Raw genomic sequence first — 16,222 nt, 5'->3', positions numbered from 1 at the left:
TTCACACTATTCCGACTAAGGTCAACTTTACAACACTTAAACTCTCATTTAAGGACTAGTTGTCCCAAAACTCTCTGAAACTCGACATTGAACATCCTGACAATCAAAATAGCAGAATTAAACTTGGAGAAAGTAGTTAATAGGGGATTGAGGTGTTAATTCTTAAGATGACTGGCCAGGTAGTCACAGTTAGTACCATCATCCATGCCAGAGGAAAAAGCTGTGGTCTTGTGTTCATGAATCCCCTCCTTTAGTTGCGCTAGCAATAGATCGTTGTATTACTTTTCTTTGACCTCTGCTACAAGCGATGATTCAGCCCTATTATGCAAAATTACTCCCCCTTCACTAGAGTTCGCAAGACGAACTCCTAGACTAGCCAACTGGTGAACTTCCCTGGCCAACGACCTTTGATATGCTTTCAATTGAGCCAAACTTCCCATAGATTTATGGCTAAGAGCATCCGCCACAACATTGGCCTTTCCCGGGGTGATAGAGAATATCGATATCATAGTCCTTGAGTAACTCGAGCCATTTTCTCTGTCTTAGATTCAAATCCTTTTGTTTGAAAATATATTAAAGGCTCTTGTGGTCCGTAAATACATCCACTGGACCCCATACAAATAATGTCACCAAATCTTTAGTGCAAACACCACTGTCGCAAGCTCTAAGTCATGTGCTGCATAGTTCTTTCCATGATTCTTGGGTTGCCTAGAGGCATAAACTATCACCTTAACATGTTGCATCATTAGTGGAAAATATTTATCATATTTATCTTACATAAGACCTCCCACGAATTGAGTTCTACAATAATTTCCCTGATATGGTTACAATCTTCTGTGAATACTTGCAACTAACTCTTCCAAATTCTCAACAAAAGACATTACTGAATGAGGTTTTTTCATAGGACCTTCTGTCTCAAATGAATAACACCTGCTAATTTGCGCACATACCCTGATAACATCAACCTGCACGACATTGCATCAAATGTAAGGTAATATTGTGCTCCGACTTTTCTTAGCCAACCTCTTCTCCCCAATGTGCCTTATAGAATTTAAGAAACCACACTACTTCCCCTGTGAATATTCACACGATCCCTATTTACGGTTAAACACCACCCAAAACACATATCAACACCCTTTATATGTATACAATTTATGAAGAGTCACTAGCCCAAGAAGGGCATTCTCTGAAACTTGAGATCCTCCTCAATTCTTCAACAACGACTTTTGATTTTACTCATAAGTGTAAGACCTAGTCCACCTGATTCTATCCTCGATGAGTAACTCACCTCATTCCTTGTATTGTAGCTACCAATAGAGTTCCCTGATATTGCGGTTTAAGATTTACCATGTTAAACATGTCTGGTCTATAACAAGTGTTCATCCTTTTTCAATCTATTTTGAACCTTTCATTTGCCCTTTGGGTCGATTGTGTTGTCTTTCCCCTTTTTTTTATCGCCCTTTGTCTTGGACAATATGTTGGTACCATCTTTTCTTTCTACCTAGAACATTCATTCCCATTCTATTTTGCTCATAGTGCATAATTGATAGCCTTATTGTGCCACACGCTTGTCTACATCCCGTGAACTTGTAATATCATTGTGCCACGTTTAGTAAGTTTATCATACCACAACTTCACCTCCAGTAGTCTCACTTTCCATTGTATACAGACATGAACTATCTCTAGATCCTTTAGTTGATATTCGGTTTCACCTAAGTCGGTTGCATTACGGTTAGTCCTTTATAACTTTTATTAACACTAATGCTCTAAGAGAGTTCACCATTCTGATACCAGATATTTTATGATAACCATGACCATCTCAAATTATAGGTTTTCTCCCCATTTCTTCTCGCCTCATTCTTCCTAGCTAGTGAATAGCCATGCACTCTTCCATATGTTACGTGGTCTTTTCCCTTAGTTATTTCATCATGCTCGCCTCTTAACTCTTGTGAGGATATCTGTGGGAAAGTGTGTTCATCCACATATCACTTAACACTTATTTGCTTGTAAGGTTTTTTTGAGGCTCTCTATCAAGCCCAAATACCCTCTTGGGTTATTATAGCATCCCATTTATTTTTCCCACTCGTTCCACCTTTCTTAACGCCTTGGAACTTTGGTTAATCGAAAATCTATGATTAACCTATTCTAAAAACTCGCAACCTTCCACATTTGACCTATAACCTCTAACAAGTATAAAATCCATTTACAAACATACTTTTAGTTTCTAGGATTGTTGACCCTATCATTCACATTGTCATGTATGAAGAATTTACCTTCCTTAACCGTCCACCTTTTTGGGGGTACTAGTGGTCTACCATTAGCATATCCTTTCAGATAGTCACGTTATCCATTATCACTTTTCTAGACTACTCTTGTCTTCAACAAAATATTCAAACATCATAGCTACATGGTATTACTCTTGTTTTATTGTATTTAAGTGGTCTCACTATGGCCTTCCTCCCCCAATTGGGGTGAATGTCCCGGATTTCGACACAAGTCTTGAATTTTGGCAACTTTAGGAACATATGTCTCATATCTCTATCCCGCATATATATGTTCAACTATTAGAGAGATTTAAGTCATCATGGTATTAATCTCATAAGTTCTCTTCTCTTATTCAGCCACACGGGCTTGGGATTTCAATTCCCCATGTCAATATCCGTTAGGAGTGTAATATCACTTCGTACACTTCTGGATTTTTATAAAGTTCGTAGTACAGGGGTTTTCTCATCGTGGGTTCAATTGACTCTCCTTTCATAACTTCTTGTCTCCTAGGAAAGACTTGCATTCTCATCATTAATCTCCTGGTCATGTCTCCCATATATCACGTGCTTATATAACTAATTTTCTTTCACACCTTAGGATCATTTACATACTTCTCACACTACCTAAATGTGCATATCACTTATCAATTTAATGTTTCTTTAGAGGTGATAATCATTTTAACACTTTTCTCGAATAAAATATGCTCATGGTACAATGTACTTATCCTATATTCCCATACTATTCGTTCAACAAGATACATGTGCCATCTCCTTAATATTCACGCATTTTCCCATTGGTTATGCCATATGACAACATTACTTGAAATAGACGAAAGAGAGTTTAAACTTACCTTAAATCTCAATGCACGAGTTAGAAAACAATTTTACAGTCAAGCTTTATCACACGATCTGGAGTGTTGAAGAAGGGTAACATTCCTAAATGTCCGTGTAGCCTCCAACTTATAGATGTGGTCGACAACACACCGATAAGAAGGACTCTACTAGATACGGCTCCGAGATATCCTAGGACACTTTAAAACCTTATGCTCTGATGCCAAGTTTGTCACGCCCCAACCTCGGGAGGCACGACCGGCGCTCAATCGAGTGATCCCAACTGAGCAAGCCTTTTTAACCCTTTATACCCAACTCAATATGATTAAGGTAACCATGTTTTTGTTTACTTAGACCATAGGAAAGATTGCACAATCAACATTGATAGATCATTTCATATCACAACCTTAAACTGTAGTTAAGTTTCCAAGATTACATACAATTACAATTTAGAGAAAACAAGAGTTTAAGATTACAACCTAGTTCATAGACCCATCCAACTCCCGTACATAACCCAGACAAACGTCTACAAAGCCTATAAGGATACAAAAGACAAATATGACAATGCCGGAAATAAGGCCCCGGCTATACCTCAAAAGTGGAAGTCCACAACAAAAGATGTGCAATATAACCCCTTGAAGGAGAAAGGGGCTCACAAAGATTACGAGAGGAGGATACTCTGCGACGCGCGATCGGCACTGTCCGCTATGGAGCCACCTATATTCATTTAAGAAAATGTAGCGCCACCGGCAAAAGGGACATTAGTACCATGGAATAGTACTAGTATGTATAACTAAACACCATCTTATTAGAAAGAACTATCATACAAGAACAAAGAAATCACAAGAGACAATCAAAAGCTTTAACCGAGCACCACATTATCATATAAAAGAATCATATAACTTTCACATAATTTCCATAATTTTAGTTTGGGGGCATTTCATACTGTTTATCATTATTCACATACCACCGCTATCTTGAGCGGAGTCCGATCACAATCCGATCGGCTAGGTTGCCTCATATGAGACATATACCGCAATCACTATCTCATTCTCCTTTTCCGGAATTCAATATTAGCACATTACCACCATGTGTGCGGCATGGTCTCCGATCACGGCCCGATCGGCTAGGCCGCCTTACCTAGGCATTGTTCCTTTCTCATTCATCATCTCATTTAAATCTTTATTTCGCATATATCATATCAATTCATTGGCACTTAGGGCCACAATTATGACATCATTTTCACTTTCAATGTCAACCTTGCAATTTATGATCATAGACACATACAAAAGCAATTCAAGTTGCAAGCATAGGTAAGATTTCACATAATTAGCATGACATTCTCAGTTTTAAGTCTTGCGTGAAATCTAGGCAATTTCAACAAATGGTTCATATTTTTTGCACATCTTCAAATATCTAGGATAGTACTTTGCACACATTGAGGCACACCTTTCATGTTTATATATACAATTCCAAAACCAATTCATGTAAAATATTAATCAATACATCAATCAAGTTTTCAGTTTTACCACATTTGCACAAACTCATACCAACGGAGCTCGATTTCTTATAGGAGGGGTTTTTAGCCATACATACCTCAATAGAGATTTCCTTAAATTCTTACAAAATTCCGGGACTGTTAGCAACTTCAATCTATTTTGGAAATATAACAATCTAAACCAAAATTAGGAAGATGATCATAATTCTAGCTCATTTGAGCATTGTATCAAACACTATATGTGCGTTAAATCTTTTTGGTCCTTTTATAGAGGATTTCATCAACATACAACCCATACTTTACCATTTTTAGCTCAATAATATTCCTACACCTTTTGACAACACATGCAAGCAATATGACAACTCTAATATCCACAAACTTTCTTGATAAATACCCATCTTTAGCTAAAATTCGATATTAAGGGTTTGAGTGTAGAATCTTACCTCAAGGATGAAGACCTAGTGTGTTTTTCCTTGTTAATCTTTCAACATTTGAGCAAGAATTGAAGAAAAATTGATGAGGGACACTTTCCCACTCTAGGGCACTCTCTCACTCTAAATATATCTGATTTTAGCTAAAGAAATGATCCCTTGCATTTATTTGGCGAAATGAGGTCGTTTTATAACAAAAGCCCGATATATTACACGGCCGCGCCATGTGGGAACCGCATGGGGAGCCGCGGTTGTGAAAGATGTGCTTAGAAAACGTTTTTGAATTCTCTCTGTACCTCCCCACATGCGCGCCGCATGGGGCGCCACGGTAGTGAAATTTTCGGCCAGCGTTCAGTAATCTAGTCATAACTTCTTGTAGGAGTGTCCAAATAATGAACGGTTTGAAGCGTTAGAAACTAGACTTGAAGATCATAAATTTTATAGGTTGTGCATCCCATAACTCCTTAGGTATATGTATATATGCTTGCCCAAAATATGGCTTGGTGCGTATACATTTGTAACATTAGACTATCATGTAATCTTTCAGCTTGATTTAAACTTAGGACTCTCCTTAGACCCCATATGACTTATAATGTGCCTCATACACTTATTATCATATCCAGTTGATATCCAGCATGTTAATAGTCCTCGTCTACACACAAAAGTATATAATTATCGCACATCAACTTTCTTAATAGTTCTTAAATACTTCAAATTTTTGGGGTGTTACAGTCACTAAGTCTTGAGCATTTAAACATAACTAGTTCGACAATAACAAGACCAACACAGTCTGGGATCCAAAAATACAACTAAGAAAGATAGGGAAGAAGAAAAGCAAGGTAGCGAATGCGGGGCAGTTACCTTGCTATCTTCAAAATCTGTTGTGAAGACTATCAACAACCTCCACGATCAACTACTCTTGGATCTACAAACAAGGCGCGGGGAGTAACGTGAGTACACCAACTCATAAGTAACAGAAATAAATATGGAACTGAGAAGTAGTGATGAGCTATGCAAATACAGTTTATTTCATAAAATTTACTAAAGTATAGGCATGCTTTCAGTCCAGAGATTAAGTCAAGTTTTAGTAAAGTCAAATAAATTATGTTTCAACAGTTCTCAAAACAAGGATATAAGGCAACTATATGCATCAATGATAAAATCATACACTTCCCCTCGGGCAATCATCACTCAGTCCTCCCAATCACTCCAACCTCACAGCCACCCATTCCTTATAATTGCTCGGCACTCGTACTCAGTAGGTACCTGCGCTTACTGGGGTTGTGTACAGACTCCGGAAGGGCTCCTTCAGCCCAAGCGCTATATCAATGCCAATCATGGCAGAACCAATGAAACATGTTGCGGCGTGTAGCTCGATCCCACAAATGTCCTTACAATCAGGCCCTCGGCCTTATTCAGTCATCAATCTCACCAATCTCTCGGGCTCTTAGAAATCAGGATAATCAGCCCAAACAACAATGACATGATGCGTCAAATAGAATAAAAGAGACTGAGATATGATATAAGAATTCATGAACATGACTGAGTACGAAATATCAATGAAACAGTAAGATGACAACAATAAACGACCACTAAGGTCCCCAACAATACCGGCATAAAGACTAAACATGGTATCTAGCATGAATTACAGTTAATCTTTCTATAACACATAGGGAGCATATAGCTAACAACAGGTTGTTTAACTTTACAGTTTCTACGAGACAGACCAAGTCACAATCCCCTCTGTGCATGCCCACACGCCCGTCACCTAGTATGTGCGTCACCTCCAAAATAGGCACAAGACACAAAACTCGGGATTTCATACCATCAGGACTAGATTTACAATTGTTACTTAACTCAATCCAAACAAATCTCTACTCCGCAATGCCCTTGCCTCTCGAATCGGCCTCCGAACATCCCGAATCTAGCCACAAGAAGTACAATACCATTAATATATGCTAAAGGAATCAATTCCACAAGAAAAACTACAAAATTAGACTCAAAATCCGAAATTGGCTCAAACCCGGCCCCTGAGCCCACGTCTCGGAATCCGACAAAAGTCACAAAATCCGAAAACCCATTCACTCACGAGTCTAACCATACCAAATTTACTCAAATCTGACAACAAAATCCCCTTCAAAACCTCAAAATTCATCTCAAGAACTCTCCCACTTTTCCTCCAATTTTCACCCCAAATCACAACTTAGATGATAAAAATCAAAATATAATCATGGAATTTAACCAAAACCAAGTGAGAAATACTTACCCCAATCAACTCCCTGAAAATCCTTTCAAAAATTACCAAAATCCGTGGTCTCTAGCTCAAAATACTAAAAATGGGCTCAAACCCTTGATTTCGAATTTAACACAGTCTGCCCAGATTTCCTTCTTTGCGGACACGACCTCCTCTCGCGTTCGCGTAGAACAACTTGACTGCCTCATCACTTTACTCTTCGCGAACGCGACACAAGCCTCGCAAACATGATGCTTTGCTAGCTCAGACCTTCATGAATGCAAACGCGACCTCCACCTCGCGAACGCGTAAAACAACGACTTGGGGTCCCCAACTGCCTCCCTCATCTTCGCGAACACGACTCTGATCCCTCGTTCGAGATGCACGCGTAGACCATACCTTCGCGTTGGCATCCTACCCTTCGCGAATCCGAATAACAAACTCTCACCACTCAGAAAACACTCTTCGCGAACGCGAGGGTCCACTCGCGAACATGAAAGAGGAAACCAAAAGAAAGCATCAACTGATATCAGTAGTCTCACCAAGGCCAAAAATGCTCTGTTAACCACCCGAAACTCACCCATGGCCCTCGGGACCTCTATCAAACAAAACAACACGTCCTATAACATCATACAAACTTAGTCAAACCTTCGAATCACTCAAAACAACATCAAAACATAAAATTACCCCCCCCCCCGATTTAAGACTAAGAACTTCTAAACTTCCGAATTCCAAAAACGATGCCGAAACGTACCAAACTACGTCCGAATGACCTTAAATTTTGCACACAATTCAGAAATGACACCGCGAACCTTTTCCAAATTCCGAAAATCCAATCCGATCCCAATATCAAAATTTCCACTACCATCCAAAATCGCCAAAATTCTAACTTTTGCCAATTCAAGCCTAATTCATCCACAGATCTCCAAATGATATTCCAGATGCGCTCCTAAGTCCAAAATCACCTAACGGAGCTAACAGAACCATCAAAATTCAAATCCAATATCGTTTACACATAAGTAAACATCCGGTCAACTTTACCAACTTAAGCTTCCAAATAAGAGACTAAGTGTCTCAATTCACTCCGAAATCTCTCCGGACCCGAACCAACTAACCCGGTATATAATAATATAGTTATAGAACACAAAAGAAGCAGGAAATGGGGGAACAAGGCTATAACTCTCGAAACGACCGATTGGGTCGTTGCATCCTCCCCCTCTTAAACAAATGTCCGTCCGCGAACAGGTCTAAAAACATACCTGGATCCTCAAAGGTATGGGTATCTGCTTCGCATCTCCCGCTTGGTCTCCTAAGAAGCCTCTTCCACGGGTTGAACTCTCCACTGCACCTTCATTGAAGCAATATCCTTTGACCTCAACTTTCGAACCTGACACCCCAAAAAAGCCACCGGCTCCACATTATAAGTCAAACCACCATCCAATTGAACCATGCTGAAATCAAAACAAGAGATGGATCGCCGATATACTTTCGAAGCATAGAAACATGAAATAGTAGATGCACACTCGATAAACTAGGTGGCAAAGCAAGCTCATATGCCACCTCCCCAATCCTTCTAAGCACCTCAAATGACCCAATAAATCGAGGGCTCAACTTGCCCTTCTTTCCAAATATCATAACACCCATCATGGATGAAACCTTAAGCAAGACCTTCTCCCCAACCATGTAAGGCACATCACGAACTTTTCTGACAGCATAACACTTTTGCCTTAATTGCGCCGTGCGAAGCCACTCTCGAATCAATTTCACCTTGTCCAATGTATCCTGAACTAAGTCTGTACCGAATAGCCTAGCCTCACCAGGCTCAAACCAACCCACTGGAGATCTACGCCACCTCTCATATAAAGCCTCATATTGAGCCATCTGAATACTCGACTGATAACTGTTGATGTAAGCAAACTCTGCGGGTGGCAGAAAATGGTCCCATGAACCCCTAAAATCAATGACACAAGCGCGTATCGTGTCCTCCAATATCTAAATAGTGCGCTCGGACTGTCCATTTGTCTGAGGGTGAAATGTTGTTCTCAACTCAACTTGAGTGACCAACTCTCGCTGCACGGCCCTCCAAAACTGCGATGTAAACTACTTGCCTCTGTCTGAAATGATGGAAACTGGCACCCCATGAAGGCGAATAATCTCTCTGATGTAAATCTCAGCCAATCTCTCTGAAGAATAGGTAGTGCTCATAGGAATGAAGTGTGCGGACTTGGTCAGCCGATCCACAATCACCCAAATAGCATCAAACTTCCTCGAGTCCGTGGGAGCCCAATAATGAAATCCATGGTGATCCTTTCCCACTTCCACTCTAGAATCTCTATCTTCTGAAGCAAGCCACCCAGACTCTAATGCTCATATTTCACCTGCTGACAATTGAGACACCCAGCTACAAACCCAACTATATCTTTCTTCCTTATCCTCGACTAATAGTGTTGTCTCAAATACTGATACATCCCACCACCTGGATGGATGGAATACCGTGAACTATAGGCCTCTTCAAGAATCAACTCCCGTAGCCCATCCACATTGGGCATATATATCCGGCACGGAATCCTCAATACCCCATCATCACCAATAGTCACATCTTTGGCATCACCGTGTTGAACCCTGTCCTTCAGTACAAACAAATAAGGATCATCATACTGGCGCTCTCTGATGCGATCAAATAGGGAAGACCGAGAAACCACACAAGCTAGGACTCGATTGGGCTCCGAAATATCCAATATCACAAAATGACTAGCCAAGGTCTGAACATCAAGTGTAAGGGGTCTCTCACCAACAAGAAGGAATGAAAGACTACCCATACTCACTACCTTTCTACTCAAGGCATCGACCACTAAATTGGCATTTCCCGGATAGTACAAAATGGTGATATCATAGTTCCTCAGCAGCTCTAACCATCTCCCCTGCTTCAAATTGAGATCCTCTGCTTGAATAAGTGCTGGAGACTACGATGATCAGTAAACACCTCACAAGACACACCATAGAGATAATGCCTCCAAATATTCAACGCGTGAACAATGACAGCCAACTCCAAATCATGAACAAGGTAATTCTTCTCATAGGTCTTTAACTGGTGCGAAGCATAGGCAATCCCTCTACCCTCCTGCATCAAAACACACCCAATGCCAATCCAAAAAGCATCACAATATACGGTATAAGAACCAGAAGTTGATGGCATAACTAACACTAGAGTTGTGGTCAAGACAGTATTGATCTTCTGAAAGCTTACCTCACACTCATCCGACCACCTGAATGGAGCACCCTTTTGGGTTAATTTGGTCAAGGGCGAGAAACCCTGAATAAACCGACGACAGTAGCCAGCCAAACCAAGAAAGCTTCGAATCTCTGTGGCTGAGGACGGTCTAGGCCAACTCTGAACTGCCTCTATGTTCTTTGGATCAACCTGAATACCCTCACTGTACACCATGTGTCCCAAGAACGCTACAGAACTGAGCCAAAATGCATACTTAGAGAACTTGGCATAAAATTTCTCCTCTCTCAGCCGCTGCAATACAACCCTCAAATGCTCGACGTTCTCCTCCAGGCTACGAGAGTACACCAGAATATCATCAATGAATACAATAACAAATGAGTCGAGATAAGGCCGAAACACATTGTTCATCAAATGCATGAATGTTGTTGGGGCATTGGTCAACCTAAAAGACATCACGAGGAACTTATAATGGCCATAACAGGTCCTAAAATCTATCTTAAGAATGTCCGAGTCCCTGAGCTTAAACTGGTGATACCTGACCTCAAATCAATCTTGAAGAACACTCTCACTCCCTACAACTAGTCAAATAAATCATTAATACGAGGCAAGAGATACTTGTTCTTGATTGTGACTTTATTCAATTGCTTGTAGTCAATACATATTCTCATAGTGCCATCCTTTTTCTTTACAAATAAAACTAGTGCACCCAAAGGTGACACACTAGGCCGAATAAACCCCTTATCGAGGAGTTCCTGAAGCTGCCCCTTCAATTTCTTTAAATCCGTCAATGCCATACGATACGATGGAATAGAAATGGACTAAATTCCCGGCACCAAATCAATATCGAAGTCAATATCCTTGTCCGACAGCATGCCTAGCAAGTCTGCAAGAAACATATCTGAAAAATCTCTCACCGCCGGAACTGAATCAATAGTAGGAGTCTCTGCACTAACATCCCTCACAAAAGCCAAATAAGAAAGACAACCCATCTCAACCATTTGCTGGGCCTTCAAGAATGAAATCACTCTACTAGGGACATAATCCAATGAACCTCGCCACTCAATTCGTGGTAATCCCGGCACAACCAATATCACCGTCTTAGCGTGATAGTCCAGAATAGCATGACGCGGAGACGACCAATCCATGCCCAATATCACATCAAAGTTCATACTAAGAAGCAACAAATCAACTCTAGTCCTTAATCCCCCAATAGTCACTACACACGACTGGTATACACGATCCACACTAATAGTATCACCTACCGGCGTAGATACACAGACAAATGAAACTAGAGACTCATGGGGCATGTCCAGATAATGAGCAAAATATAACGACACATATGAATAGATGGAACCATGGTCAAATAATACAGAAGAATCTCAATGACATACAGAGATAATACTTGTGATCACTATATCTGAAGAAATGACATCTTGTTTGGCAGGGAGTGAATAGAAGTGGGCCTGACCACCACTTTATCGACCTTCCCCTCTAGGGCGACCTCTAGCTGACTAAGATCCACCCTGAACTGGCTGGGCGGGCGATGAAGTAACTTGGGTTGAAGATGTAGCCTGACTCCTTTGTTGTGCTGGACCGCAATGACGACGAGTACAATGCCTCTACACATGTCCAAACTCCCCACACTCAAAAGGACTCCCTGGTGCTGGTGACAAAGACTGAAGGGAGCCCTGAGCACTGGGATAACTGGTAGATGAACATGCATAGAGGATCCTTGAACCGATGGAGCACCCGAAAAACTCTGGTTTGGGAGGGCACCGAGTGATGAGTGGCCCTGATGAGAACAGTGAGAAACATGACCCAATGATGCACCACGGTGAACTGGGCGGGCGGTCTAAGCATGCCTATAAGAACGACCTCTGCCGTGGTGAAACTGACCCCCAGATGGAACACCACCAAAGCTACTTGAACCAAGATACCTCTTGGCCTCCCTCTTAACCCGCTCCTAGCTACGAACCGACTCTATATCTCGAGAAACGTCTACAACCTCATAAAAGGTAGCACCAGACACCTTCTCTCTGGTCATAAGCACCTGAAACTGAAATATGAGGCCATCAATGAACCTCCTGATCCTCTTCCTGTCTGTGGGAACCAACCAAATAGCATGACTGGCCAACACAGAAAATCTCATCTCATACTACGTTGTAGTCATGTCATCCTGATGCAACCCCTCGAACTACCTGTGCAACTACTCCTTGCGACATTGCGGCATATACCTCTCCAGGAAGAGAATGGAAAACTGCTGCCATGTAAGTGGCACTGCACCAACCGGCCTACGCCTTTTACAAGCCTTCCACCAAGTGAACGCAGCTCCTATGAACTGAAATGTAGTAAATCCGACCCCACTGGTCTCCAAAATACCTGTTTAGGGGGAATCCTCTGACACTTATACAAGAAACCCTAGGCATCCTTGCTCTCTCCACCGCTGAAAGTCGGAGGCTGGAGTCTCCCAAACCTCTCCAATCTACGTTGCTCATCATCAAGCATGACTAGAACCACATAGTCCTGAGCAGGTGCAACTGGTTGAGCTAGTGGTTCCCTAGTTTTCTGGAGTCCCTGTACCACCTGCTCTGGTGTACGGGCGGCGGGAGTCTGAGCACCTCCCCCGCTTGGGAAGTGGTTATTGCGGTAGAAATAGAGACCGACTGAGCAAGACTGGTGTACACAGTCTGAATCTGAGCTAAGGTCTCCTGAAGACTTGGAATCACGAAGGGCAGAGCTAGTGCCTGAGCCGGCCCCACTGGTGCATCCACAACTGGGACCTGATCCTGAACTGGGACAACTGGTGGGTTTGCAAGTTCTACCCTAGCTGCTGTGCAGGTTACACCTCTGCCCCTACCACAACCTCAACCGAGACATCGATCTCTCACGGCCTTGGCTGGTGGCACTGGTGGCTGTCCGTCCTGCCTAGTAGTGCGTGTCCTCACTATCTATGAGAGAATAGAATAATAGAAGTTTAGTTACCAGTATCAACACATTCGCACAATATAAAGTCAAGAGTGTGAAATTTCCTAAGGGTTCTGTAGCCTCTCGAAGATAAGTACAGATGTCTCCGTACCGATCTGCAAGTCTCTACTAAACCTGCTCATGACTCGTGAAACTTATGTAAACCTAGGCTTTGATACCAACATGTCATGACCCTAAACTCAACCTGTCGTGATGGCGCTATCGATGGTACTAGGCCAGCCGACTTTCACAATACTTCAATAATTCATTAAATGATAAGCCAAAACCTTTTTATAACAGGATTTTTCAAAAAATAAATACGAGTTAAACTCAATATAGAAATACAGAAAGAAATCCCCCAAGCATCGGGGTGTCACTAAGTCATGAGCATCTAAACATAAATAGTCGGACAATAACAAGACCAACACAGTCTGGAATACAAAAATACAATTAATGAAGATAGGGAAGAAGAAAAAAAAGGCTGCAAACGTCGGGAAGCTACCTTGCTATCTCCAAAATCTGCTGCGAAGACTATCTACAATCTCTACGATCAACTACTCCTTGATATGCACACGAGGCACATGGAGTAACGTGAGTACACCAACCAGTAAATAAGAGAAATAAATAGGGAACTGAGAAGTAGTGACGAGCTATGCAAATGCAGTTTATTTCATAAAATTCACTAAAGTATAGGCATGCTTTCAGTCCAAAGTTTAAGTCAAGTCAGTTGATTTAAGTCAAGCTCAAGTAAAGTCAAATAAATTATCTTTCAACAGTTCTCAAAACAAGGATATAAGGCAACTATGTGCATCAATGATATGATCATATGCTGCCCGTCGGGCAATCATCACTCAGTCCTCCCAATCATCCAACCTTACAGTCACCCATTCCTCATAATCGTTCGACACTCGGCACTCGTACTCAATAGGTACCTGCACTCACTGGGGTGTGTACAGACTCTGGAGGGGCTCCTTCAGCCCAAGCGCTATATCAATTCCAATCATGGCAGAATCAATGAAACATGTTGCGGCGTGCAGCCCGATCACATAAATGTCCTCACAATCAGGTCCTCAGCCTCACCCAGTCATCAATCTCACAGTCTTCCGGGCTCTCAGAAATTAGGATAATCAACCCAAACAGCAATGACACGATGCATCAAATAGAATAAAAGAGACTGAGATATGATATAAGAATACATGAACATGACTGAGTACGAAATATCAATGAAACAGTGAGATGGCGGCAAGAAACGACCACTAAGGGTCCCCAACAATACTGGCATATAGCGTAAATATGGTATCTAGCATGAATTACAGTCAATCTTTCTATAACACATATGGAGCATATAGCTAACAACAAGTTGTTTAACTTTACAGTTCCTACGGGACGGAGCAAGTCACAATCCCCTTGGTGCATGCTTACACGCCCGTCACCTAGAATGTGTGTCACCTTCAAAATAGGAACAATATACAAAACCCGCGGTTTCATACACTCAGGACCAGATTTACAACTGATACTTACCTTAATCCGAGCAAATCCCTACTCCGCAATGCCCTTGCATCTCGAATCGGCCTCTGAACTTCCCGAATCTAGCCACAAGCAATACAATACTATTAATATATGCCAAAGGAATCAATTCCACAAGAAAAACTACTAAATTAGACTCAAAACCCAAAATTGGCTCAAACTCGGCCCTGGGCCCATATCTCGGAATCTGACAAAACTCACAAAGCCCGAAAGCGCATTCACTCATGAGTCTAACCATACCAAATTTAGTCAAATTCAACAATAAAATCCCCGTCACAACCTCAAAATTCCATTTCCAGAACTTTCCCACTTTTCCCCAATTTTTCACCCCAAATAACAACATATATAATAAAAATCAAGATATAATCATGGAATTTAACCAAAACCAAGTGAGAAACACTTACCCCAATCAACTTCCTGAAAATACCTTCAAAAATTGCCCAAAATCAGTGGTCTCTAGCTAAAAATATGCAATATAGGCTCAAACCCTCGATTTCGAATTTAACACTGTCTGCCCAAATTTCCTTCTTCGCGAACGCGACCGTCCTCTCACGTTCGCATAGAACAACTTGAATGACTCTTCACTTTACTCTTGGAGAACACGACACAAGCCTCGCGAACACGATGCTCTACTAGCTCAGACATTCGCAAATGCAACCTCCACCTTGTGAACGCATAGAACATGGACCTGGGGTCCCCAACTGCCTCACTCCTCTTCGTGAACGCGACCCAGATCCCGCATTCGCGATGTACACGCAGACCATACCGTCGTGTTTGCGTCTTACACGTTCGCGAACGCGAAGAGCAAACTCTTGACACTCAGAAAATATTATTCATGAACACGAGGGCCCACTTACGAACGCGAAAGAGGAAACCAGAAGAATGCATCAGCAGATATCAACAGTCTCACCAAGGCCAAAAATACTCTGTTAACCACCCAAAACTCATCCGAGGCCCTCGAGACTTCCACAAAATATACCAAGACGTCCATAACATCATACGAACTTAATCGAACCTTCGAATCACTCAAAATACCAAATTGCTCCCCGGATTCAAGCATAAGAACTTTTAAACTTCGGAATTCCACAAACAATGTAAAAACCTACCAAACCATGTCCAATGACAACAAATTTTGCACACAAGTCAGAAATGAAACCACAAACCTACTCCAACTTCCAAAAATCCAATCTGATCCCGATATCAAAATTTCCACTGCCACCAAAATTGCCAAAATTCTAACTT

General features: G+C 41.6%; 1 protein-coding gene across 1 annotated transcript; it reads right to left on the bottom strand.

Moving 5' to 3' along the window:
- Nucleotides 1–11,307: 11,307 nt before the first annotated feature.
- On the bottom strand, nt 11,308–11,796 carry LOC138890333 (uncharacterized). Its single transcript, XM_070173712.1, has one exon. It carries the CDS (start codon nt 11,794–11,796, stop codon nt 11,308–11,310), a length of 489 nt encoding a protein of 162 aa, XP_070029813.1.
- Between the last annotated feature and the right edge of the window lie 4,426 nt (nt 11,797–16,222).

This window comes from Nicotiana sylvestris, chromosome 4 (genome assembly GCF_000393655.2).
Source record: "Nicotiana sylvestris chromosome 4, ASM39365v2, whole genome shotgun sequence".
Classification (NCBI taxonomy): domain Eukaryota; kingdom Viridiplantae; phylum Streptophyta; class Magnoliopsida; order Solanales; family Solanaceae; genus Nicotiana; species Nicotiana sylvestris.
This window is presented reverse-complemented; position numbering and strand designations above follow the sequence as displayed.

Excerpts from the sequence above, each read along its gene's own strand:
- LOC138890333 (XM_070173712.1), bottom strand. The coding sequence starts at position 11,796 with ATGCCCCATGAGTCTCTAGTTTCATTTGTCTGTGTATCTACGCCGGTA.